General features: G+C 36.6%; 1 protein-coding gene across 10 annotated transcripts in view; it reads left to right on the forward strand.

Moving 5' to 3' along the window:
* Positions 1-26,240, forward strand: part of ERC1 (ELKS/RAB6-interacting/CAST family member 1) — a 421,649-nt gene that overhangs the window by 140,640 nt on the left and 254,769 nt on the right. For all 10 annotated transcript variants that reach the window (XM_061206048.1, XM_061206051.1, XM_061206053.1 and 7 more), the window contains 4 exons: positions 9,185-9,322; positions 10,583-10,723; positions 11,668-11,808; positions 17,553-17,746. In XM_061206048.1, the coding sequence (XP_061062031.1) occupies positions 9,185-9,322; positions 10,583-10,723; positions 11,668-11,808; positions 17,553-17,746 (614 nt within the window). The remainder of the gene's footprint in view (positions 1-9,184; positions 9,323-10,582; positions 10,724-11,667; positions 11,809-17,552; positions 17,747-26,240) is intronic.

Raw genomic sequence — 26,240 nt, forward strand, 5'->3', positions numbered from 1 at the left:
TTTTATCATGAAGAAGTGTTGGATTTTGTCAAATGCTTTTTCTGAAGTTATTGGGATGATCATGTGGTTTCTGTTCTTTATTAATATGGTATATTATATTGATTGATTTTTATATGGTGAATCAATCTTGCATTCCTGGGATAAGAGTGGATGTGTTTTTAAAGAGCCTTGTATTTTTCACCTGGAGAGAGGTAGAAACTTGTTCTACCACCATTATCATGGAGGCAATAGGAATGGACCTGAGAGAACATAGCCTTTGGATAAATGCTTTATTTTCAAGTGCTAGGGTATAATATAAACAAGAAGCATTCAAAGGCTTATAGTGTAATGCTTTGTACAACACAATTAATTTTGACTCTTATTAAAACATCATTTCTTTGGACTTCTAAGTAGCTTCGTGAATAATTTGAGGATTTATGTAATGTGTCCATTTTCTATTGATTGTATGCCATATTAATATTCTCAGAGTCTTGCAAGCTCTAGTTTGGAGTGCCCTGACTTCTGTTTTGACTGAAAACATATTTTAAACTTGAAAAATGGTAATTAACAAGTCAATATGGAAGGGTCAGATTCCTTTTGGAACAAAGGTTGTTCTTAGTAGTCTCTCAGGAGACCTTGTAGCAGGAACTTGTCAGAGTATAAATATTACATAGATAAGTATCTAGAAAGAGGCAAAGGATTTGGAAAAAAAATGCTTGATCAAAGTTTTGAAGCACAGTTAATATTTTCTTCTGCTTAAAACTGCTTATAATTTGGCATGAATTAACTTGCATTGCGTTCTCACCTGTGGGAATGCCTGTTTGGATAGACGCCTAGGTGCCTGTCAACTCTAGTTGAGAAGTTGAAATAATTAACCTCCTGAAGAAATTATTAAATCAAACTTTGATGAAGTAGCTTTTTGTGCTCTTCCTTCTCTCTGCCATACCGATATGTACACCCTCACCAGAAAATAGCTTCCAGCATCAGACATGTATTTTGTCCTTTATCTGTTTTATCTTCCTGTAATTGCCAGACCTCCTTACTTTTTTCTCCTAACACTTTTTTTTTCCTACAGGGGTTTTTGAGATTAGAAAAATCATTCAAGTTGACCAAGGAGAATTTACTAAATTTAATAAGATTCTTGGGCTTCCATTGCATATAGGTGAGGAACTGTTGTTTGGATCTGTTCTCCCTGCATCCCAACCAGGCCAAACTTTTGTCTATACTCTTTTGGTCACAGTAGTCACAGGACCTAACTTGATTTGGTGGCGGGGGCGTCAAGGAAAATACTCCACATCTTACTGGAGGAGTGGCAAAGCCACTTACAAAAGAGCCGTAAAGTCAGAGACAATGTTACACAGCAAATTTGGTAACACAGTATCTTTGTAAAACAGCTAAGCAAGCAATTTTAAGTGAAGTGGCTATTCGTTTTAGAAAATATTGTGGGTATTTGAAAAGAATGCCACTAATTAATGATTTTTAACTTTTCTCCTACCCTTTTGACAATCTGATGAAAGCTGTGGGTGCTCTTCATGTAAAAATGCACATGGCTCATTTGTGTGGACTGGGATGTCAGACACACCTTAAAGGCCATCCCTGAACTCCTGCTTCAAAATGCCCACCATTGGTGAAACAATCAAGTTGGGATACAAGGGTCTCTAGGTTTTACAAAGCCATAAAATTATGTATATGGTTCAAATACAGCATAAATTGAGGGCATTTACAATTTCATGTTAAATATTATTTAACTATAAGGAGCATACATAGCTGCTGGGTATAATGGATGCTGTGATGAGTGACCCAGATCCCCCCTGAGGGTTGAAGGATGTATTCCCCCAGGTGCTGGAAGTATCCCCTGTGTAGATTGCTTTGGCTAAAGAGACCTACCTTGTACAAGGCCACATCCCTTCCCATTGGTATCCAATGATTGATCCTTGTAGGGTACAAGGGCTTGAATCCATTGCCCTGACTTGGGGCAACTCTGAAAGGTCATCGCAGATTCAGAGCTCCCCATGGGGTTGTCTGAATCCTTTGGGACTTCGTGGCAGCCTAATTTCTCCCTCTGCACCATCATGCTCCCCCCCCCCACTTCCTTTCCACTGGTATTGATCCCAAGCGCACCCTCTAATTTCTTGAACAATAAAATCTGTCTCAAGGTCTGCTTCTTGGGAAACCCAGCCTTGTCACACTAGGATTGACTTTTGGTACAAGTTAGCTTACTTCAGGCCATAAAAGTAGGCCTGGCTAAAATAAAAATTGAGTGAGATGAACTTGAATTTAGACTTAAAATATGTGAAGCATCCTATTGCTGTTTCCTTTGGACCTTATATTTCAAATAGGTTTTGAAAGTCTTGGTTTCTCTGGATTCATTTGTTATCTCTCAGTCTTCCTTTGGCATTGCGGAAAACCCCCCAAGTCTCTGACAGCTTGGTTTGGTCCCACAGTATGAACCTGTGGAAGGTGTGGGTTAAATAGAAATGCTCACATGTCCCACAGAAACCCCTAGAGATTTCCCATGTTGGTAAGTGCATATGTTAGGAGAATCTCTCTTATCATGATCCTAATCATATTTCTTGTAAATCCTAAGATTTCTCAGATAGGAGTTAGAAAATTATTGCTTTTGTCATTATCATTGAAATGATGTATGTCCATTCTGAATATTTGAAAAATGTGGAAAAGGTATAACAAGGAAAATTCTATGTAAAAATAAACTTTTCCTTCAAATTGGGATAATGTACATTTTGATAACTTTTCTTTTTCATGTAATATTATATAATAAAGAAGTTTGCATATCCTTAATTAATCATCAAGTATATGAACTGTAATGGTTGATAGAGCATATTTAATTTAGCTAGCCTTCTATTGTTATGTACTTGATTTTTCCTGACTTTGTTATTGGTAATAAGTAATACAAAGAATAGTGGTTCTTTGTGGGGGGATGGGCAGAATCTAAGCCTAGTGTGTCTGCTTTAATTAGTTACTTAAAAATACTGAGTTCTTTCATCACTAAAATGTAGTGAACTATTAGATCTAAGAGTGTTCTATCTATTGTTATCGTACAGCTTCAAGGGATGCCATTCGTATAGGTGTGAATTGAGGTCCTAGGTACAGTCTCATCATTGCCGCTGCTTCACAAGGATAGCCACCATGGATTTATGGGTCCTCTTTTTTTTTTTTTTTGAGCAATTTTAGCATATGAATATCCGTCAAGGTTTTATATATGCCTGCCAGATATAAAAAGAAGTATTTGAGCCATTTCCTTAATTGTCTACCAAGCAGATCTTGACTAGCAGTGTGACCTTTGGTCTCACCAACTTTTGCTTCATACTATCCAGTTATTTTAATTCAAGAGGTCCCTAGTTCCATTATCTGTACCATGAGCAAGTCTATCAAGGAACTTACTTTCCCTCCCAGCAATTAATAAAATCTAACCAGAGCAATGGACTCTGTATTTTCCTAAAGGTCATACCTATACTTCCTGTATAGTTCAATTTGAACAGTTTTTAAGATAAAATACAGTAGTACTCTGCTGAAGTTTATTACTTTTTAAATGTTCTCGTCTTTCCCATCATAAGAATACAGTTGTATTTTAGAATTGAAAGGAATATTAGTGGTCTTTGTCTTGTAGGTAGGTAATTAGAAAGAACAAGTAACTTGCCCAGTGGGACATAGCTAGCTATTTATTCATCACCGTAATCCGTCCATTACTTACATGATGAGAGAATAGCACAATTGGGAGGGAAACTCAACCAAAGAAATAATTGGTTGTCAGCCAGAATCTTTGCTGGGCTTATTAAAGACCCTAAACAGTAATTGAGAATATAGATATGGGAGTTTTAACAACCTAAATTGTGTTTAAAACACTGCTTAGAGTTCCACATGACTTTGTTGCTCTTGTATCCTCTAATCGTTGGAAACACATAACTGGACAAGTAAAATTTAGAGGCCAGTACAGTCTGGGCAAACCCTGATCATTTTGGTAAAGTATAGTTGTGCCTTGTTAGTACATTTCACAGGCCTGCAGGATGGTAGACAAACAATTGCGTAGATCAGGGGACTTAGTGAATTTTTCCTTTTTAGATTCCATTGATTACTGTAGATCTCTTTTGCCAGCTGATTATGACCGGTTCATCCAGACTGTACTTTTACCACTGATACTGAGAGGTATTATTAACCAAGAAGGTAAAGGTCAGAGCCTTTCTGAGTAACTTGCTTTCCACAATACATTTGACGCTGATGGCTGCTTAGAACAAGTGTGGAGGCATCATCAAAAATATTCTTTCCTTTAAATGATGTTCCAGGTAGCTAGGTGACTGCAAGAAGTATTTTGGGATTTCTTGTCCTTAGAACTACATCCTATAGGAAGTCCCTTCTACGTTTGCTCAGTGATTAGGGCCTCAGCAGCAGAGTAATCAGTTCCACTTGACTAGGAATAAATCACCCACGTTGAACCATGATAGTTTCTGACAACTGGCAATGCTGATAAAAACCAAAACAAAAGATGTTAAGAAATCTGTGCCAGTGTGGAGCTGGTGTGCAGATTTGATGGATTCACGTGCAGCATGCATTCTGCATTAGTCTTCCTCCTCTTTCATCGGTTTTTTTCTCTTTGTAAAATAAAAATTGTACGAGGAGAAGAAAGGCTCTATATAATATAATAATTATTTCTATTTTCTTTCTAGCCCAGTTAACAGAGTTATACTCTAATTAGAGAGGTCATTTTAAGGAAAACGCCTTCCTTCTCTAAATAGTTGTTTAAAAAGTGTTTCCTTCTTGAATTCTTCACTCTTATTTCTTCTCTGTGATTTTAGGCTGTATGTATAAACCTGATTGACCCTTCCCCTCCCTATTTATCACCAGGGACACATAATATAGAATAAACACCAATTCCTTCGATCTCTACACAATTTTACTCATGCAGAAATTGAATACATGTTAATAGCTGCTTAATGATTTCTTCTTAATACAGATTGGTTATGCATAAAGTAGGAAGAGCCCATAGAATTATAAAATACATTATTTTCTGCAACAATTTTTTATTAATTTTCAATATTATTAAGTATAAGTTATTCAAGTAAAAGAAGAAAAGCTTTTTTAGCTATTGTTAAGTGCTCCTTAGTCCGTGTGTATAAATAAACTAGCCTCCTTCTACCCCTTGAAAGGCTAAACAGACTGTCTTAATACTGTCATGATTTTGATCCTGATATCAAGTACCTTTGGTTCTGCCCACCAGCTTTAGTGTGTTATGTTTGACTATACACGGAAGTACATGGAAGTTGCTCTTCTGCATTGGCAGTGGTTTGGTACCTCCAACCCTTCCTTCTTCGCTTCTGTAGGGGAGAATATTTTCATATGTGACCGTAGTAATAACATTGTGTTTATTGATAAACACTACTTAATAACAAGGAATCATTTATGGAAAGATGCTTGAGACATCTTTGTGTGATTCTTCTTTTTTATTTTCCCCCCATCATAGAACATATTATTTATAGCACAGTGATTAAGAGTAGAATTCTGGAGCTAGATTGCCTAATAATTATAGTCTTGTGGTGGAGCTTCAATAGTTGTTATACATAGATTTCTGAAAACAGTGCCTGACACATACCACACTCTGTGTTAGTGGTCCCTCTTGTCACCACTGCCGCCGCCTCCTCCACCACCCCCATCACGAGTAATTTTTTGTTGTTTTTATCATATTGCCATTTTAGGGATTCTGTGGTTTCTGTTTCTACAAAATGGAAAGTTTTCCTCTTTTTCTTGGGTAGATATTCTGAGCATATTTAAAGGAGTATTTTTCCACTTAGCATGATTCTGAAACAGTCATCTTTATCATTAATAGTCGAGTATGTGCATAACTGATCCAGTTTTTCTCTTAGCTGTTATATTCAAAGCTTTTGTAAATAGTATATTTTAGATCCTGTGGATAATTGAACTTGGTATAGAATGGGATTTCCACTATATATTTTATAGAAATTGCATAGTAAATACTGAAATGGTGTGATATGGGACTATTAGGGTGAACAGTTTTCACAGCCTCTATATTGGATTAGTTAAAAGAAGAGAATAATGGCAAGATTAATATGATAGCATTCATACACCCCTTGGTTAGCAAAGTCTGAACCCAGAGAGCCTTGATCACAAAATCACGATTTTGAGTCACAACCAAAGTGAGGATATATAAAAGGAGTTTTCAGTAGGATTCAGCTGCTGTCCATCATGATGCTGGGTAAATGGAAAGTGCTTTGTACACACCCATCCTCCCACACACCACACAGAGCCTCTTTTGGGTTAATGCTCTTGCAGCTGGTTTGCACATATCTGCATCTACTGCAAGTCTTCCTTGCCGATAGCAGCTTGCCCAAAGGAGACAGCTCTAGTGAGCGCTGCCCTTTCTTCACCGTGGAATGGCTATTTCTGCTCTCCAGGAATAGCCATCCTTTTCCTCCCCTCCAACTCAACAGTTTAGACAGCTGGGTAATTGGATAAGAAAGTAGCTTAGGGAGAACTTGTTAATGGGGATTTTACCTGGTTTAGCAGCTTCTGCACCTGAGTATATCAGGAAAAGTCTTTGTTTGTTGGTTTGTTTGTTTGTTTTTGCTGGCAAAGAATAATGGATCCCTTTAATAGTTGGACTACATACAGATTATACAAGTGGAATTGTTAACAGTTAACGTCTTAATTATTTCTTAGATGCTGATGATGGAGGAGAAAGAAGGGTATAATCCTTATTATGCATGTAAGGGCTGTTTGTATATTAGGTGGGCTCATAAAACAAATCTGTTTTCTTGTATGTAAAACTTGGTTGGTTCTATGAAGTTTTATTTTTAAAAAAAGGTGGTTGTACTGCTCTTTCTTGGTAAAAAAAGTCTAATCAACAGAATGATCATATCTTTTTTGTGTGTGTAAGGTTTATATGTCAGCAACTAGGATGACCTGCACAGCTGGTTAAATATGTAAACACCAGGGCATTGCCTTCTGTATGTTATGGAGTACTAGATTTTTAAGTGGCAAAATCTCTTTAGTGGTTGTGAATTTACCTAAGTATTGATCCATATGAGATTCCAATAGGAGTGTCTGATTAAACTAAAGGAAACTAATGCTTTTCATATGTGATGGTCTTTTCTCTCACAGAATGCTTTGGACTTTATTGGCATGGAAAAGACTGGGGCCAGTTTCAGTGGTTCACCTGTAGGATTCTTCCTTCGTTAAAGAGTGAAAATCCAAGCCTGACAGTACTCATGGTTCCCTATTCTGAGTTCGCTGAATCTCTTTGCTTAGCTTATTTGTTCTGCTGTGGAATTCTCAGGGACTGTAGAGAGGGACCTTTTTTTCTTCCCCTTGGAAGGGTCTGCTTGGAATGAAGCAGACCCTTAAAGAGCTTATATTAAATTGATTGATGCAGGAATTATTTGAAGGTTGGATTTAGGTTCTTTTGTAGTTCTTTTCTTGGCAGAAGTTTATGTGTATGCCTAAATACAGTTTATAAAAGTCCAAGCTTATGTATTATTTACAGACTAATGAACCAGTATTTATTATAGACCTGATGTGTGCCAGATATGAAGATACAAAGCTGGGGTAGAGGAGTAAGATCCAGTCTATTTGTGGAGATGTGTATAGAATGAGTAATAACAATATGGTTGGAGATTCGTGTTATAATGTATGGATAGATGGAAGAATGGAGATAAATGTATAGATAGAGAAAAGAATGGGGGATGTGTATATGTATGTATGTAGATCAATACTTTGTTCATGTGTGATGGCATACAGACTGTGGTCATCTTATTGTCATGGGGGTAAGAGCAAGAAAGTCGTCCCAAAGCAGATAACATTTATGTTGCTTTTTGAAAGCCATGTGAAGTAAACCAGCTAGTTCAAGAGTAGACGATGATATTATATTCTCCTGCTTCATTTTTCTCTGTAGGACTTATCACCATCCTACATACTATGTTCATTTCATTCATTCATTCCTTGTCTATTGTATTAGGATTAAGCTCTTTGAGGGTAGGGATTTTTGTCTCTTTGGATTAATTCTATATCCTCAACACCTAGAAAACTGCCTGGCACGTAGCTGAATGAAAGAATGAAGTTTGTGAGTTTTAGAATAGTTGTCTTACTTATTTTCCTTTTGCTTATTAAGAATATCTCTCTACAGTTCCTCCATATTTTTGCTTACTATTTTTCATTGTGTGTACGGGAGTCTCCCTAGTGATAATATGCTGTTTCCACACTATTTCACAAACCCATCCCCTATTTTCCATCTCTCTTAGCTCATTTAGTTTCCAAACTCTCTTACCTGAATTGATACGATCTCCTAGCTGTTTTCATGTCTCTACGTAACTCCCCTTAGATATTGAATATCTTCTCCACAGCTATCAGAATTATCAGTCTGAAATACAGAACTGACCGGACCGTTTCTTTGCTTAAAAGTCCCTAATAGTGCCCATCTGTCTAGAGTAAAATGTGTGCTCGTTAGGATGGCACGGGAGCCCATCCATAGCTTGGATTCAGCTACATAAAGTCCCCTTCCCATCTTATAATGAAAATGGGTCTGTTCATTTTTCCTTGTGTCACTAGTGCCTGACATATAATAGAGAATTCACCAATAGTTTTTTGAGTAAATGAATGCGTACTAGTGTATATGAAGGAATGAATAACTATAATAATAAATTTCATTGAAAATGCTTGCTGTTGAAATAAAAGATGATATAAAAACCTAACTTGAACACTAGCATTTAAGAACAGTTTTTCCTTTTTACAGCTGATTTGTTTTTCTTAGCATCCAGCTGTTCAATTTGCTGTCCTCCCTCAGCATTTTTTAAAGGAATCTCTCTGGGCATTTACACTGTTGCTTTGGAAGTAATCCAGTTTCTCATGGCTTTCCTCTCTGTAGGTCTTCCCTTTATCCCCATCCCTATATGTTGGGTCTTTTCTCCCTAGCTACTTTCCTTATTTCTTTATAGAGATTTATGACTCTGCATGTATGACCATACCCATGTGTATGTCTTTTCTCTCTTCTGGCTATAAGTTCTCAGTTTAAAGCTTTGCATGAAGTTCTAAGACCCTTAGGGTTAAATTACTTCTACAGAGCACACACTGACAACCCTGACCTACCTGTTTCCAACTTAAAATGATTTTTATTGTGATTGTTTGTATTTCTCTTAATTTCCTTTTTTTTTTCCCCCTTAAATGTGTGTGCACAACTCAGATTGAAAATCTCCAAGAGCAACTTAGAGATAAGGAAAAGCAGATGAGCAGCTTGAAGGAGCGAGTCAAATCCTTGCAGGCTGACACCACCAACACTGACACCGCCTTGACTACTTTGGAGGAGGCCCTTGCCGAGAAGGTGGGTGACTGGCCCAGACTCCTCACAGGCACATTTCTTCTGCATTCTCATTAATCTGAAAGTCACTTTAGTGATGAGACTTGTTAGAGAAGACAAAAGAAGTCGCTTTGGCAAAAGGGAAAAGAGCTGCCTGTACTGTTGCTGATGTACCCAGTGTAAGGGAAAGAAGATTCGTTTTGTTGTTGCCAATTTAAGCATCTGTTGCTAGGCAGGATGGATTCCGTACTGGAGGGCAGTGGCTGAAGTTTCTAAAGAATCAGCCATGTGCTCCCTGTTTACTATCTTCTTTTTATGTGTATGGTCAGCTAGAATTCGGTGATGTGGGAATGTCAGACACTGACCATCAGGAGGCAACATTAGTTCTCTTTTACTGTGCCGCATTGGGATCTAATATATTCGTGGGTTTTAGTTATTAATACAGTGTACTTGCTGTTTTTCTAGTCGTGGCCTTGCCACTTCATTTTGCCTTCATGAGCAAACCTAGTTTTTTCAGGAATGGTTGACTAAATAAAGAAGTGGCCCAACATGACAAGTGTTAATGTCTTGGAGGAGGTTTAAGGACTCTTGGTGGGGCATTTTAATTGGATTCTTCTTCTTATTATTTTTTCTTTAAGGGATAGGGTTACTGTTCCTTAAGCCTTTTGGACTCAGAATGTTTCGGGCTTCCTGCCCAGGGATCAAGGCTTGATCCCCGAATATATTCAGAAATAATACCCATAAATATACTTAAATTGCTTCAACTTTCAAACTTCCTGAGTATCTGTTGACAGAAGTTTTAATGGTTTCTCTTTTCTTTATCCTTCTTTATGCTTTAAGCTCAACAAATCATAATCTCTCCAACCTCCTCCTGTTTGCTGTGTGAGTTGTGAGTTGTTTCCATTGCTTTGTAGGCAACATGTGAATTATATATAGAAAAGAAATATTTGCTACTTATTGACCTTAGGGTATATGTATAAGTTTTTTGTTGCTTGGGATTTGAATAAATGAGATTATTCCAAAAGAATACTCTAGGGACATCTAATACTAATCAAGGTTATAGGAAAAGAAACCTAGGGAAATCAAAAGAATAAAACCAGATGTATGTTAGGGCAAGATAGGTTGGAAGGTTGAATTCTTTAAAAGGTAAATTATTAACGACCTATCACTGTCTTTTGAATGGAGGATGGAAGTGTGAAATTTTATCAGCTAGAAGTTGAATTGCAGTCATATGATAGAAGTATGAAAGGAATTTCCTCATGTATTGATGTGCTCTCTTATCAGGAGCGGACAATCGAACGCTTAAAGGACCAGCGGGACCGAGATGAGCGAGAAAAGCAGGAGGAAATTGATAACTACAAAAAAGATCTTAAAGACCTGAAAGAAAAAGTCAGCCTATTGCAAGGCGACCTCTCAGAGAAAGAGGTCAAGATCACCAAAATGGAATTATTTGGTTTGCTTAGCCAGTGCATTGTGTGTATATGTTGTTGGTGTTTACATAATGCATATAAAAAAAGGGTCTGTTGGAAGATTTAAAGAATCTTCTTATAGCAGGAATTATTTCAGGAAGCTTGGCAGAGATATAGTAGATTGAATCATTTATTTCCTAAGTCTTACCTCTTACCTTTTCCAACTGTTATGAGTTGGCTTCTTACTTGTTAATGACGTTTTACAGATCCTAAAATAACAGTATTTCTCCAGTTACATTTGGAGAAATATTGTGCTAATGGTGAGAAAGCTGATAGACGAACGGAATATGCACAAGGAGGAGAGTTTATTTACATCAGCTCTTAACGATCACCTCAACATTGGCAGAGAAATCTTAAATGATTGTTGACCAATCAGGTGACTTAATATACTTTGATTTTACTTTTGAAGAATCTTGTCGATGTCACCTAAATAGCAGAAATGCCTAATGCCTTGTGATCAGATAATAATGAGCTTTAGGGACATTCTCAGGGTTTTCTTTCTAATATCTTTAGGAAAATTTATGGGAATTTAAGTTTCTAATAGAATGTTTCTTCCAAAATTAGAAGAGAAGAAAAAAGTCAGTGTAGCTACTAAGGTTGACTGCTTACATTCACAAAGCTTGATCTACTTCCATTTATTTTGTGGGAATGGATATGTACTGGTACAACTCTTTAAATCACTATTCAGTTGGTATTTCTTGGGAATTCATTCTGTTTTAGTTAGAACTTGAAAGCCAGAGCTAATGTTGTTGTTCTGTATTTCATGTTCTTGAAATGGAAATATGTCAGTATATGCTAATGGAAAGAAACTACAAACCACCAGGAAAATAAATTTAAGAATTTAAATCTCCATTTTGTTAATAAATAGTATTTATTCTAGATGTATGTTGCTTCTTTTAGGCTTCACTCTTGGATCTGAAAGAGCATGCTTCTTCCCTGGCTTCCGCAGGACTGAAAAAGGACTCACGGCTTAAGACACTAGAAATTGCTTTGGAGCAGAAGAAGGAAGAGTGTCTGAAGATGGACTCGCAGTTGAAAAAGGTTAAAGAAAACTTTTCCAATTTCTTGCTTTGCTTTTTTTTTTTTAAGTTTCTGCTTTATAACAAAGTGAATCAGCTATACATATACATATATCCCCATATCCCCTCCCTCTTGCGTCTCCCTCCCATCCTCCCTATCCCACCCCTCTAGGTGGTCACAAAGCACCGAGCTGATCTCCCTGTGCTATGCGGCTGCTTCCCACTAGTTATCTATTTTACATTTGGTAGTGTATATAAGTCCATGTCACTCTCTCACTTCGTCCCAGCTTACCCTTCCCCCATCCCATGTCCTCAAGTCCATTCTCTACGTCTGCGTCTTTATTCCTGTCCTGCCCCTAGGTTCTTCAGAACTTTTTTTTTTTTAAGATTCCATATATATGTGTTAGCATATGGTATTTGTTTTTCTCTTTCTGACTTACTTCACTCTGTATGACAGACTCTAGGTCCATCCACCTCACTACAAATAACTCAATTTCGTTTCTTTTTATGGCTGAGTAATATTCTATTGTATATATGTGCAACATCTTCTTTATCCATTCATCTGTTGATGGACACTTAGGTTGCTTCCATGTCCTGGCTATTGTAAATAGAGCTGTAATGAACGTTGTGGTACATGACTCTTTTTGAATTATGGTTTCCTCAGGGTATATGCCCAGTAGTGGGATTGCTGGGTTGTATGGTAGTTCTATTTATAGTTTCTTAAGGACCCTCCATACTGTTCTCCATAGTGGTTGTATCAATTTACATTCCCACCAACAGTGCAAGAGGGGCCCCTTTTCTCCACACCCTCTCCAGCATTTATTGTTTGTAGATTTTTTGATGATGACCATTCTGACTGGTGTGAGGTGATACCTCATTGTAGTTTGGATTTGCATTTCTCTAATGATTAGTGATGTTGAGCATCCTTTCATGTGTTTGTTGGCGATCTGTATATCTTCTTTGGAGAAATGTCTATTTAGGTCTTCTGCCCATTTTTGGATTGGGTTGTTTGTTTTTTTGATATTGAACTGCATGAGCTGCTTGTGTATTTTGGAGATTAATCCTTTGTCAGTTGCTTCATTTGCAAATATTTTCTCCCATTCTGAGGGTTGTCTTTTCGTCTTGTTTATGGTTTCCTTTGCTGTGCAAAAGCTTCTAAGTTTCTAGGTCCCATTTGTTTATTTTTGTTTTTATTTCCATTTCTCTAGGAGGTGGGTCAAAAAGGATCTTGCTGCGGTTTATGTCAGAGAGTGTTCTGCCTATGTTTTCCTCTAAGAGTTTTATAGTGTCTGGCCTTACATTTAGGTCTTTAACCCATTTTGAGTCTATTTTTGTGTATGGTGTTAGGGAGTGTTCTGCTTTCATTCTTTTACATGTAGCTGTCCAGTTTTCCCAGCACCATTTATTGAAGAGGCTGTCTTTTCTCCATTGTATATTCTTGCCTCCTTTATCAAGAATAAGGTGACCATATGTGAGTGGGTTTATCTCTGGGCTTTTTATCCTGTTCCATTGATCTGTATTTCTGTTTTTGTGCCAGTCCCATACTGTCTTGATGACTGTTCTTGCTTTGCTTTAAATAACAGCATAGTAGAAAACTCTATAGTGTCCATATGGAGTAACTTACCAGTGGAGTAATAATCTCCTGAAATTCAAAATACCATTTATACCTTGATTAATTCTCTTGGCATTCTTATCCTATTTTACTTTACTCCTGAGAGTCCCCAAACTCTTAGAAAATTGGCAATTCAGAGTAAGATTAAAATATGCAGCTCCTTTATAGATGAAATGTAAGACCACAATGTAAAAATCTCAATTATCTGATATTTTTCTTCTGTTAGCATTAGGCTTCCTGGAAAGAGATAATTTAACAGTGATAGTCACCCATACCGGTGAATATTAGAATTTGGTACAGGTATTTACTATCCATTTCACTGATTTATACCTCTCTAATATTTATATGGCAGTTTGTAGTTTTCAAAGCACTTTCATACTTATTATCTCTGAGTTACCAACTCTTATTAACTGGGTCCAGTTCATGTGATTACTGATGAGAAGGGGGCCCAGCCTAGTCTAGAGACTTGGTGGTGTTCTTTTGACATATATTGGGTGTGTTCAGCATGAACACCTCGTGATGAATCATTATTTAGGGTATGCCAGAAATGAAGTCATATTCTTAAGCTAAGGAAAGGAAGAAAATCCAGTAGCTTAAAGTTACTTGTGAATAAGTAGGAAAATACTTTTTTTGAGATTAACTAATTCAGATTTGGTAATTGACTTCTTTCCCCCTCACTAAATAAATGGAGGTAATTTTCTATTTAATACTGGAATATTGAAGGTAAGACTGTTAGATGTATTTAGGATTATGAAACTGAGCAGTAACTGTCAAGAGTAATAAATGTTATTCACTAATATTCCAAACTCGCCTATTTATGACAATCCCACATTTTCTCTTTGTTTATTTTTAATCTCCTTGTTATGATACTTCTATAGCTGGTCATTTTTATGATCTCTTAAACTTTGTGTTTAGGTTCATGAGAAAAAATAAAGTTATCTTTGGGTAGAGGACTTGGTGGCTTCCCCCTACTCTGATTTATTACTTGTTTTTCTGCTAATTGCCATTTTACTTTTCGTATTTTCCCTTCTTTCATTCTGGACAACTGTAACTTTTCATTTTAATTAATTAGTGATGTTTCCCTATTACACTGCTCCCACAATGCCCTCCTCCAACCTAAATATAGGTTGCTCTAGAGTTTGCAATATACATTTTCACTCTTTTCTTTTTCCTCAGCTTTTTCAATGCCAAAAATTGTATATATTTAAGGTGTACAACATGATGCTTTAATCTATGTATGCATTGTGAAATGGTTACCACAGTCAAGCTAATTAACACATTCATCAACCTTAAGTAGTTACCTTTTTTCGTGTGTGTGGTGAGAACACTTTTTAAAAATTGTAGTATAATTGACATATATCATCTTATTAGTTTCTGGTGTACAACGTAACAACTCAATATTTGTATATATTGCAAAATCATCACCACAGTAAATCTATTGAACATCCATCAATATACATAGTTATAAATTTTTTTTCTTGTGATGAGAACTTTTAATATTTATTCTCTTAGCAACTTTGACACATGCAGCACATATTTATAGTCACCATGCTGTACATCACATCCCCAGGACTTACTGTTTTGTAACTGGAAATGTGTACCTTCTGGTCACCTTCACCCATGTCGCCCACCTCTGACTCCCCACTTCTGGCAGGCTACCGGTCTTTTCTATCTATGAGCTTGGTCTTTTTGTTTTTGTTTTAGATTCCATATATAAGTACAATCATAATGATATTTATCTACTCTGTCTGGCTTATCTCACTTAGCATGTTCTCAAGGTCCATCCATATTGTGGCAAATGAAAAGACTTTCCCCCTTTTTTATGGCTGAGTAATATTCCTGTGTGTGTATACATACATACATACATACGTACATACCACATTTTCTTATCCATTCATCCACTGATGGACACTTAGGTTGTTGAGAACACTTTTTAAGGTGTATTCTCTTAGCAGATTTCAAGTATGCAACACAGCATTGTTAACTAGAGTCAATATCCTATACGTTAGATCCCCAGGACTTATTCATCTCATAACTGACAATTTGTACACTTTGACCAACATCTTCCCATTTCCCCCACCCCCAGCCCCTGGCAACCACCCTTCTACCCTCTGCTTTTATGAGTTCACCTTTTTCAGATTCCGCATTATAAGCAAGATCTTACATGTTTTTAATATGTGGCATTTCCTTCTCATTCTTCCTTGGAGTGTCCATTTTTCTGCTTACATTGCCCCTCTATTCTTGGGTGTTGTCTCCTTTTCCCCTTAGCGCCTTTAACTATTTTTAAAAAATATTTATTTATTTTATTTATTTATTTTTTTGTCTGCGTTGGGTCTTAGTTGTGGCACGTGGGATCTTCATTGTGATGTGCGGGCTCTCTAGTTGTGGCGCACGGGCTCCAGAGCGCATGGGCTCTGTCATTTGTGGGATGCAGCCTCTCTAGTTGAGGCGTGGAGGCTCAGTAGTGGTGGCGCGCGGGCTTAGTTGCCCTGCGGCATGTGGGATCTTAGTTCTCTGACCAGGGATCAAACCCGTGTCCCCCGCACTGGAAGGCGGATTCTTAACCGCTGGACCACCAGGGAAGTCCTGTGCCTTTAGCTATTTATCATAGTTACTTTAAATTCCCTGTCTGATAATTCCAACATCTGTGTCAAATATATGAGTCTTATTTTTTACTAGCAGGGGCTACAGTGGGAGAAATGCCCTTTCCCCAGGTAGGATAAAGCTCTGTTAAAATTTTTACTCCTGAGGGTCTGTCTTTGGATAGAGTACACTTTGGGCATATTTCACAATTGTTACTCTTCCCCTCCTGCAGCCAGAACCAGAAGGGGATTTTTGTTGGCTCTTCACTGTGAGACCCTGGTGTGGTTCCTGGATTAAAGCCCATGAAAGTATGGGCCCCCCTAAAACCGCCGGCCCTGGGACTTTCCTCACTCTTTTGCTTGTACGTCCACACAGCCCCCAGCAGTTCCTTAAAATTACCACTTAAGTGTTTCTGCTCACAGCTTCTGCTCCAGGTGAGCAGATCTCAGCTTCAGCTCTGTGGGTTTGCCAGTGTCTCTTGATGTTGGAGGGGTAATTTTTCCTGTGACCTCAGTTCTCTGATAGGTCCTAGAAAAGTCATTGATTTTCTGTTTTACAACTTTTTCTTGTGAGAATAGTAGTGATGACTTCTGAGTTTTTTACATGTTGGAACTGAAGTTCCAGTAGCTTCCCGTATGGAACAGGCCTACTCATTCTTGTTTTATGAAGGTATTTGTATGAATTTTGCTGTTTAGAATAAAATCTAAAATAATAATATAATAAAAACAATTTATTAATTATATTTGGGAATCAGCTTTAGTTTTATTCATTAACACGTAACTGTTTATGGACGCAATAAGTTAACCTATGCCCAGGAATTTGAAAGTAGATCACAGAGATCTTAATTAACAATATACCTGTCTTATACAGCTTTTTCAGTTCTGCTAGATGTTGAATGAATTTGACTATTTTATCATATCTGTTTCTAAACTTAATTTATATTGGAAATTGCCTTATTGAAAAGAAAAAAACCTTTGACTTTAAAAAAATGTCTTAAAATAAATGAGAGCATATTTCCTAATGTAAGATTGAGATAAGAGTCTAGTAATAAAATGTAAGACCCAGAATAATTGTTAAATATCATATTTCGGATTTTATCCCATTCTAGTAGATAAGTGCTTCCCTAGCATTATTACATTTTGAAAGCAGGGCAGTGAAATAAGTCAGGCAGAGAAAGACAAATACTGTATGATCTCACTTATATGTGGAATGTAAAAACCAAAAACCAACCAAAAACTGAACTCATAGATACAGAGACCAGATTGGTAGTTGTCAGAAATGGAGGGCTATGTGTGTGTGTGTGTGTGTGTGTGTGTGTGTGTGTGTGTTTGTATAATGGGTGGAGGTGGTCAAAAGGTACAAACTTCCAGTTATAAAAAAAAAAATGTAACTGTGTAGTGATATTTTGTCTATGTAATATTTAAGCAGAGAAGAACCTTATAAATTGAAGACTAGCTATTAGATGTTTGATAATACCCTGTTGAAATTGGAGTATAGGTGGCTTTTGGGGACATGGTTTGCCCACTGCCACTGTATGTATATCTGATAGAATTTGGACATTTTCTTTGTAGGCACACGAGGCAGCATTGGAAGCCAGAGCCAGTCCAGAGATGAGTGATCGAATACAGCAATTGGAGAGAGAGATTGCCGGGTACAAAGATGACTCTAGCAAGGCCCAGGCAGAAGTTGACCGCCTCTTGGAAATCTTGAAGGAGGTGGAAAATGAGAAGAATGACAAAGATAAGAAGATTGCTGAGTTGGAAAGGTAAGGAAGGGGAAGCTGAAGAGGAACTCTCTATGTTAGAGAGGTTGAAGGATGGTTTTAAAACTATGTACTTTTCGGGACATATTTTTCCAATATATCTGCCTCTCTGAATTTACTTTATTACCTACTTTTTATTCTAAGTCAGTGTAACTTCACTGTTGCAGTCTCTGAATGGCAACACAGAGTGGGAATAGATTGGGAAGCTATGGACTTCAGCATCATTGACTGGAAAGAGAAAGTATTCATTGATTAAGAAGTTAAAGTTTTCTACTGGCTAATCAAGAGAGTGCAGATAGCCACTTGCTCTCTCATTATTTATTTATCTGTTTAAGGAACAAATGAACCTCAAGTTCAAGGAGTTAAAATTTTTAATTGGTTTAGACCTTTTATGTTGAGCCGTTGCTCTTTTGGGCTGTGAATTTTTAGACTCTGTATTGTGGAGAAGCAAGCTATTACATTGGTACATAGGTCAAATTTAGAAGGAGGGACACTTTGAGGACAATTTAGGAGACTTGGATGTGATTTTTTATTGAGCTCTGACTTTGACTTCTTCAAAATGAGCTTTGCTTAAACAGAACCAGCCAGATAGCTCTCTTGGAATTTTCTTTGCCTTTTTTTCTTGTTAGGGTATTTTGTACTAAAGATAAAGCGTATGCCTCTTGGCCTCTTCCTTTACACCATGTATTTAACATAAATTCACAAGTGCATAGAAATAGTTCTTCCAGTAGAACTGCATTAATCACTGTATTCTGAACAGTCAGAGAGACTGGCAGTGACAGAATGAAGTCATTAATCCGTGTGACTCCTTTGAGCCTGATTCAAAGAAGTATTTTATTTTCATGCTCTTGAATGTTGGGAAGTAGTAGACTACTTTCATAAGTTGTTTACTAAGTTTAAAATTTTTAGGATATTGGTAGACTTGATATTTTCCCCTAGAAGTAATTTTTTCCTCTTGTTCTGTACCCATAGAATTTTGATTTTCAAAAAACTAAAAGGATAAAGTCCAGCCCTCACAATTCTTCTTCACTAAGTTGAAAGTGTGAATAAATGAGCTGATCACCTACTCATTTGTTTCCTCTTATTTTGATATTAACTCTATTCATGTTTTCTGGTCTGGTTCTGGATAAGATGGGTGGATAAAGTTCTTTAAGTCAGAATTAACAAATTATCAGAGTCTCAAGATTAGATTATGTATGTTTTTTGTATGTCTTCCCTGTTTGCACTGCATCTTTACCCCCAGCACACGTGCACGTGCACACACACACACACTCTCTCCTTACATACTTACATAACTACATGCCTGTCTTTGCTTTTGTGTCACCCTGAAATCAACAGCAGTACTTCATAGATTTAATTTATTTTTATTTTTTTATTTTTTTATTTTTTTTTGAAATCAGACTTTTATTCAAATCTTAATTTCATAGATTTTAAAATACGATACTTCTGATGGATTAGTGACTTCCCACTAAATGTATTTCAGTATTTCAGAAAAGAAATTTCTTGATAAAGTTTTATTTTTCAGTTTGATTTTTTTGTATTAGAACTCTGCATTGAAATTATTGCTTGCTATTCCAGATACCTTGCTTGAAAAATGTTTCAATTCATTTTTGGACCCAATACTGATTTTGGGAGATGGACGTGATTTGAACGAGAGTAAGAAATAGAATTAAATCTATATTTGATATCCAAAGCACACCAGATAGCTTTTATTAGCCACTATATTTCTCACATTTTGGGAAAGAGTTGTAAATGATCTGTTCTTTCCACAGAATATTACTTATAAATTTGAAAAAGTACTATAGAATTTTGTCCTCTGGTCATGTAACATTGTAATCTTATTTTAAGATTCGTCGCACAGTTTCTTGGCTACCAAGAAAAGAAACAGTTTTAAAAACTCAATTGCTACTGGCTTTGTAATTTGTTACTGAGCAGCATAGTTTAAGATGGGAATAAAAGATGATTGGAATTATTTTATGCCTTTTCTTCCCAGAGTTTTAGTACTGAGCTGCGTGTGCGTGGCTGCTGTGTTTCTTACTAACCATTTGCTTCTTATGTTGCTATTCCACTATTTCCTGGGTGTGGGTGTCTGGCTCCCTGTCATTTATCATCTGAGTTTCTTCACCTTTCTTTTGGCTTGTCTTATCCTGGTCCTATTCCATTGGGGTTTTGGTCTCTGTGTCTGTCTGTGTTCATATCCAAGAGGCCGTGCTGTTTCTCAGAAAGCCAGCCTCCTGCACTTTGTACCTTCCACGCCACGTTTCTGTCCCTGCACCGTCAGGGGGGTTTGTTTGGGACTTCCTGGGAAAGTGAGTGTTAAGTAAGGCTACAGTTCTGTACTAGAGGAGTTGCTGCTGCCACTCTTGCTGCTGCTGGGGCTTGCTGGGGCTTTTGCTTGATCAGAATTAAAGACCAGCCGGTTATATATCCAGTTGAACAGTGCCTCTTAGGTCCATTGCTTGTGGATAAAGTATGTGTTCTCTCTGGTAAGATTCTGATATTGTTGGATATAATTGTCTTATTCTTGGTTTCTAGCCCATCTTTTATGTGGTGGTTCTTTTGCTGGAGTGCCCTTTAAGTAGTAGCCTCTCAGGCGATGCAGCTGTAGTGCCACACCCTAATTCAGGAAGTAGCATGCATTTTTACTGGGTGTTCAGCAACCTTCTAAGTGCAAAAATGACAGCGGAATGTTATCATTGGGCTAAAGAAAATTCTTATTATTCTTTAAAAATTTCCTAGTACTTATGTAAGATTCTCCAGTATTAATAGGTTTAGATTAAATCATGAAGAATTCCCAGACTTATTCTTTGTGGTCTTGAGAAAAACAAATAGTCCCTTACACTGCTCTTACAGAACAACAGTAGTTCCTGTCAGATGATTTAGTGTTGTACCTGTGTCTTGAGCTACTGCAATTTTAAAACGAGGATTATGTAGGCCTACCCATACATCTGCAAATACAAAATATTTTTTCCAATTAAATCTAAGAAGTACTATTTCTAAATTTATATTCCGTACTGTGGTGTGTATCAGTTGGAATTCAACCAGAGAGGCAGAACCAGTAAGAGAGATACATACATGTATTTATATATATATGATACATATATATCAGTTTTATTACAAGGAATTGTCTTGCATGATTGTCAGCAGCTGGCTAAGCAAGTCTGAAATGTGTATGGGAAAGCTGTCAGGAGGAGATCACCTGCAGGATAGAACTCCCGTGGGCATGGGCCAGAACTGTGGTCCGCAGGCAAAATTTCTTTTCTTTCCTTGGGAAACCTGCTTTTAGGGCCTTCCAAAGAATTGAGATATGCCCACTTCGATTATCTGGGATAGTAATCTCCTTTACTTAAATGGATTATAGGCTTTACTTATATCCGCAAAATACCTTCATAGCAACATCTAGATTAGTGTTGGATTAAGTTAACTGGGTGCTGTAGCCTACCCAGGTTGACACTTCAAGAAAGTCATCACCTGGTGGTTCTGGATAGTCTCCACAGATGATTTTAAGGGAGAAAATAATAGTAAAAACAAACCTAAAGATTGACATGTTATATAAGTAGATTGATTTAGATTAGCATGAGGAACCCAAAATGTAAATTGAATATTTCTCTTCTAAAGTGAGCATATTATAGTTTCTATTTAGATGCATGATGAATAGCCTTTTCTTTGGCATAATGTTTAAAATGTTTAGTAATGTAGGCTGATGAAATTCTGATAGTAGTATCTTTTCAGACTCCTGAAAGAATTGCTTGTTGTCTGCTCTTTCACTCATGTCCCTTTAGCTAAATACCCATGCCATGGCAGTATACTGGGAGCATTATCCCCCGTGCATAATTTTGCTTCTGTATTTGCTTTATTACATTTTTTTTTCTGATACAGAAGCACTAATGAATCTGCAGAGTTTGGTGTTTGCACTAGAAATCCTCAATTTACTCTAATGTGAGGTTTATTTAAATTACATTCAGCATCCCACTTACAAATTTTTATGTTTGGAGAATGACACCCATCTTCTGATTTTTCACATAATTTAGGTATCAAGGATTGCCTTTGGTTTATGAAAGTTAGGAATTTTCAGTGATGTAAAGAATAATAGAATATTATTGTGTAACTTAAATAATTTATAAGAAATTTGGATTTACTATATTTCCTGATTTGTGGGAATATAAAAACTGGAATTTTAATGGATGTAGATTTCATTTGGGGTTGTGTTTTGAAATTTATAAGAGGGATTAAAAGATGAGAAGAAAGGACATGTTTTCTTAGACATGTTTAATCTTTGAAAACCCTAAAGTTCTTTTTATTCCTTATTCCTTTTACCTGGTTACTCTCCCTTTAAATATGCATCTCTAAAAACACTACTGTTAGTAAGATTTGTAGTTATCAAGCTCTTGAGAATAATAGCCAATCTGTGAGTTTAGTTTTTCTCTCCATAACTCACTCTCCTCTTTGCCACAAAATATACCCTTTCCTTCTTCATTAATTAATGAATTAATTTTTCTACTTATGAAGGCTCTTATTTGCTGGTCACTATTCTGGGCTCTGGGGACACAACAGGGAACAAAGCAAACAAAATCTCTGCCTTCAAGGAGTTTATCATCTAGCCTCAGAAGACGAAAGCTCCAGCAAGGAGCGGACTTTTCCTCTGTAGGCGATGCTGGCAGAGGCGTTCTTCCACAGCTTGCCGGTACCTAGAAATTTCAGTGAGGAGGTTTCCATTTGCGGTCTGGTTGAGCTCTCCTGGGAAGTAATACTTAACATACTCAATTAATGTGTGCCCCAGGGTACAGAATTATTATAGAAAAGGGGCTTCTTGTTGAACTTCAGACTCTTAAGTCTGGTCTTCTAATTTTTGTGACCAGTATTAAATGATAATGGCTTGAGAGGTTGTTTGGATAGAAGGCTAGCAGGTTGTTTTGGATCCTAGGCTCCTAATTTTAGGTCCTAGAACTGTAGCGTAGAAGGAGATGTAAAATGGAGAGGGAAAGCCAGGATAGTGTGCTGCTACTGGTACTATTCTGACAAAGGCAAGAGAACCAGGAATCAGTGTTGTTATTTACACACACACACACACACACACACACACACACACACATATATGTATAGGTACATAAGCACATTTTGGGGCCAGTCTCGTAAGTAGATTTATATTCGGTTTTTATTAGGTGGAAACTTCGTTTTTCTGCTTTGTGATGGTTGCTTTCATTTTCTTTGCTGTCTTTTCCAGACCTCATCTAGAGCTATTAGTTCTAGGCTTTTACATCATGATTAAACTTAAATTTTGTGGACTAGCAAGAAAACTTAACCTGTGTTTATAATGTTTCCAAGGGAACTACATTCTGGTTTATAAACAACTGGCTCTATTAAAAAACTGGTATATGATGTATTCATAAGATTTGGAGCTGCTTGATTTTTTTTTTTAAAGCAAGGGTGTTCCCAGTTTGCTCAGAATTCAGGCTCAAGGTAGTTAGCCCCTGAATTAACTGTCTAAATTGCTAAAGCAGTAACTGTTAACCTCATTTCGGTAAGTGAGAGCAATCTATACTTCTGTAGTTCAAGATCAACATAATGAACTGAGCTTGAACACAAAGAATGGGGTCGTTTTCCCATCATGCCGGGAGTGAGATTTAGTCTGTGGTGTTATTTGCATGCGTGCATGTGTAAGAGAAAGTACTTCTCTGGTGGTATTTGGAGAATTTAGGAAAGATAGTTGCTAGGCTTAAATCCTCATGGCTGGAGGATATGACCTTTTAAGTTTTTTTATTTGCTTTTAAAGCTTACTAGTACCTGAAATTTTATGTAATGAAAATGGAGTTATTTTTATTTTTTATAAATCTTTCAAAATGTGTTGGCAAACTTAGAGTTTACAGGATATTTCCAACTTTCTGATATTAGTAGATTTAACTCTTTGTTTTCTTTAAAACTGGGCTTTAGAATTAGGAGATGAATGCTTTTTTGTTATCTGCTTTTTCTAAGTATTTTCTCTTTGACTAAAATTTTCTTTCCCCTTATTCATTTGTGGGAATTTGACCCCTTTTAATTGTTATCTTTTTTGGGGGGAAAAAAAAACTTTACTGACCTCTCTTAGGTAGTAATTTCTCTTTCCTTTTATTTTTTTTGTGCTTTTGTTATAGTATCTATCACATTCTGTCCCAGGACTGTACATTGTTGTGGGCCCAATAAATACATACGTTAAAACATAGAGACACAGCTCCTTTCTCATTTTACTGTCTAATCATCCCACATTTCTTCACTTTTATCTTTCCATCCCCCGCACATTCAGACCGTTCATCAAACAGATGGAGATTTAATAGTCCCTTATACCCTTGTTTGTTGTATTGAATATATTTTTATATTTGTTTCTTCTATATGTTTGTAATATGTTTACCATTGCACATATACTTTTCTTTCTATAAAAATATAAGTAAACGCATATGCATTAAATATTCTTATTTAATATAATTCAGTAGGATTACTTTTCTATCTGCAGGTTAAACAAAAGTATAGATAACCTCTCTCCTCTTCTGTCACAGTGAAATACCAATTCTAACTTGTATTTTTACATTTTAACATCACTGAAACTGGGATACGTGAATAAATAATGGCGTGATTTAATAGGTATTTTTTTTTATTTCTTGGTAATACAAAGGAAGAAGGCATCTTCTTCCTTTGGTGAATTGATATTGAAGATGTGCGCAAAGAGAGTGAATAAAATTATTTCAGTGACTGGGGGTGGAAGGAAGTATTTCCAAATTAACATTATCTCTCATGTATTCCATTTTAAATGTGTGTAACCAGATGAATATGTTTACTATTATAATTAGATATTTGACTGTTTTAACTGCATCCTGAAAGTTTATTTGCTTAGGTTGACCTAAAATTTTTTTTGACATTTTCATTTGGAAAGTGGGTTTTATGTTTGTGATTTTATATTGGTATCACAGTATATTCAGGCACAGTATAACCTGAGAATATAAACCTACATATTTAATCTTCATATTTGTAAATATTTTTTCTGTAAAGAAATCCCGAATTGATCATTCAGCTTAATGTCTTCAGAAATCTCCCATAGGGAAATTAATATTAAGCTGTATATAGATTTGGCGTAAACTAGTATACAATTCATGAGGAAAATGGTTCCTTAAAGCATTTCCTTACTTTTAAATTTATAGTCATGTATCTTTGATCCACGAAGGACAGTGTTGGTGAATGTGGTCTTGACGTAGTTGGAATAGAGGAGAAATGAGTGTGGTGATTGTGTGTGCTTTCTTGAGGGAGAATGGGTTGTGTTTAAAAAAATGAAAAGAAAAAGGGAAAACGAGATGCTGCGAGTGTTGTAACGGAAGGCGACTGGTTCTTTATCGGATCCTGCTGGCTTCAGCTTGCTTTCTGGGGAGGGCCGCTTGTTTCTTCCTTCTTCCTCCTAGATGAATTTCACTGATTTCATTTAAAAGAAGAATAAATCACACCGCTTTACATAGGCAGTTCTATTAGGCCATCTTCCTAAAGTTTCTTGTGGGCACAGCACCTTGTAATTTATTACAGTCTTGATAGAAATTTTGATGGTTACCTCAAGTTTTTACTTTACACTGGAAACATTAGAATTATATATAGTTATTCTATATGCAGATTTTTTTTCTCCTAAATTTATTTCCCAAGAGCTAAAGTTGGATGCCGAAGTGAAATATGACTCCTGAACTGTAAGATAGTTAAAAAGATCCTTAAGCTTGCTCACTCTCGGCAGGAATAAGCTTAATTTTTCTTTTTTCAGGGATTTTCTCGTGTCTCATATAAAGCTTTGCATCTATATGAGATTTCAGTGAGTGTCATCATTGATCTAAAATTATTCTAACGTAATGTGTCATAACCAACAAAAATAAAAAAGATCATTGGGAACAGTCATTTAGATAAATGATTGGCCTCTGCATTCTACACTGTTTTCCATATGCCAAAGATCCATGGATTTTTGTAGATCCCTTCAGGAATCTGTAAGCATCATAGGACATATAAAGTATGTCCAGGAGGTGTGTCAGCAGACCTACATTCCTCTCACGGATCCACCACGTATTCGCTGTGTGGTTGTGAGGAGTTTTGTTTGTCATTTTGTTTCTCTGTTTTTCATCTATTTATCTTATATAATGGCGATCATAAATCTTGTTATCCTTGCCTTTCATTATTCTGACAATGAGTTTTAAAAAACTCTCGTTTTAGTACTGAAATATTAGAAAACATTAAAGTGCAAGTTGAAATGGTGCTTGCATTCAAGAAATAAACTTCTTGTTTTAGATTCTTAAAGTAAAATTTAGGTCCTGAAGGTAAGCTGGATGGCACTGGCTGTTAGAAGTCTTAAGTATTTGGAGGATAATATCGATACTACTGTCAATGAAATTGATAAATTTTTAAAAAGGGAAAACTGCCTGTTGTTATGAAAAGCAGTAATGAACCTCGGGGGCTTCGTGCTAGGGTGGGAATAGGAAGCATGGCTACTTCGCACCTCTTT

The sequence above is a fragment of the Eubalaena glacialis genome, chromosome 11, assembly GCF_028564815.1.
Source record: "Eubalaena glacialis isolate mEubGla1 chromosome 11, mEubGla1.1.hap2.+ XY, whole genome shotgun sequence".
Lineage (NCBI taxonomy): Eukaryota > Metazoa > Chordata > Mammalia > Artiodactyla > Balaenidae > Eubalaena > Eubalaena glacialis.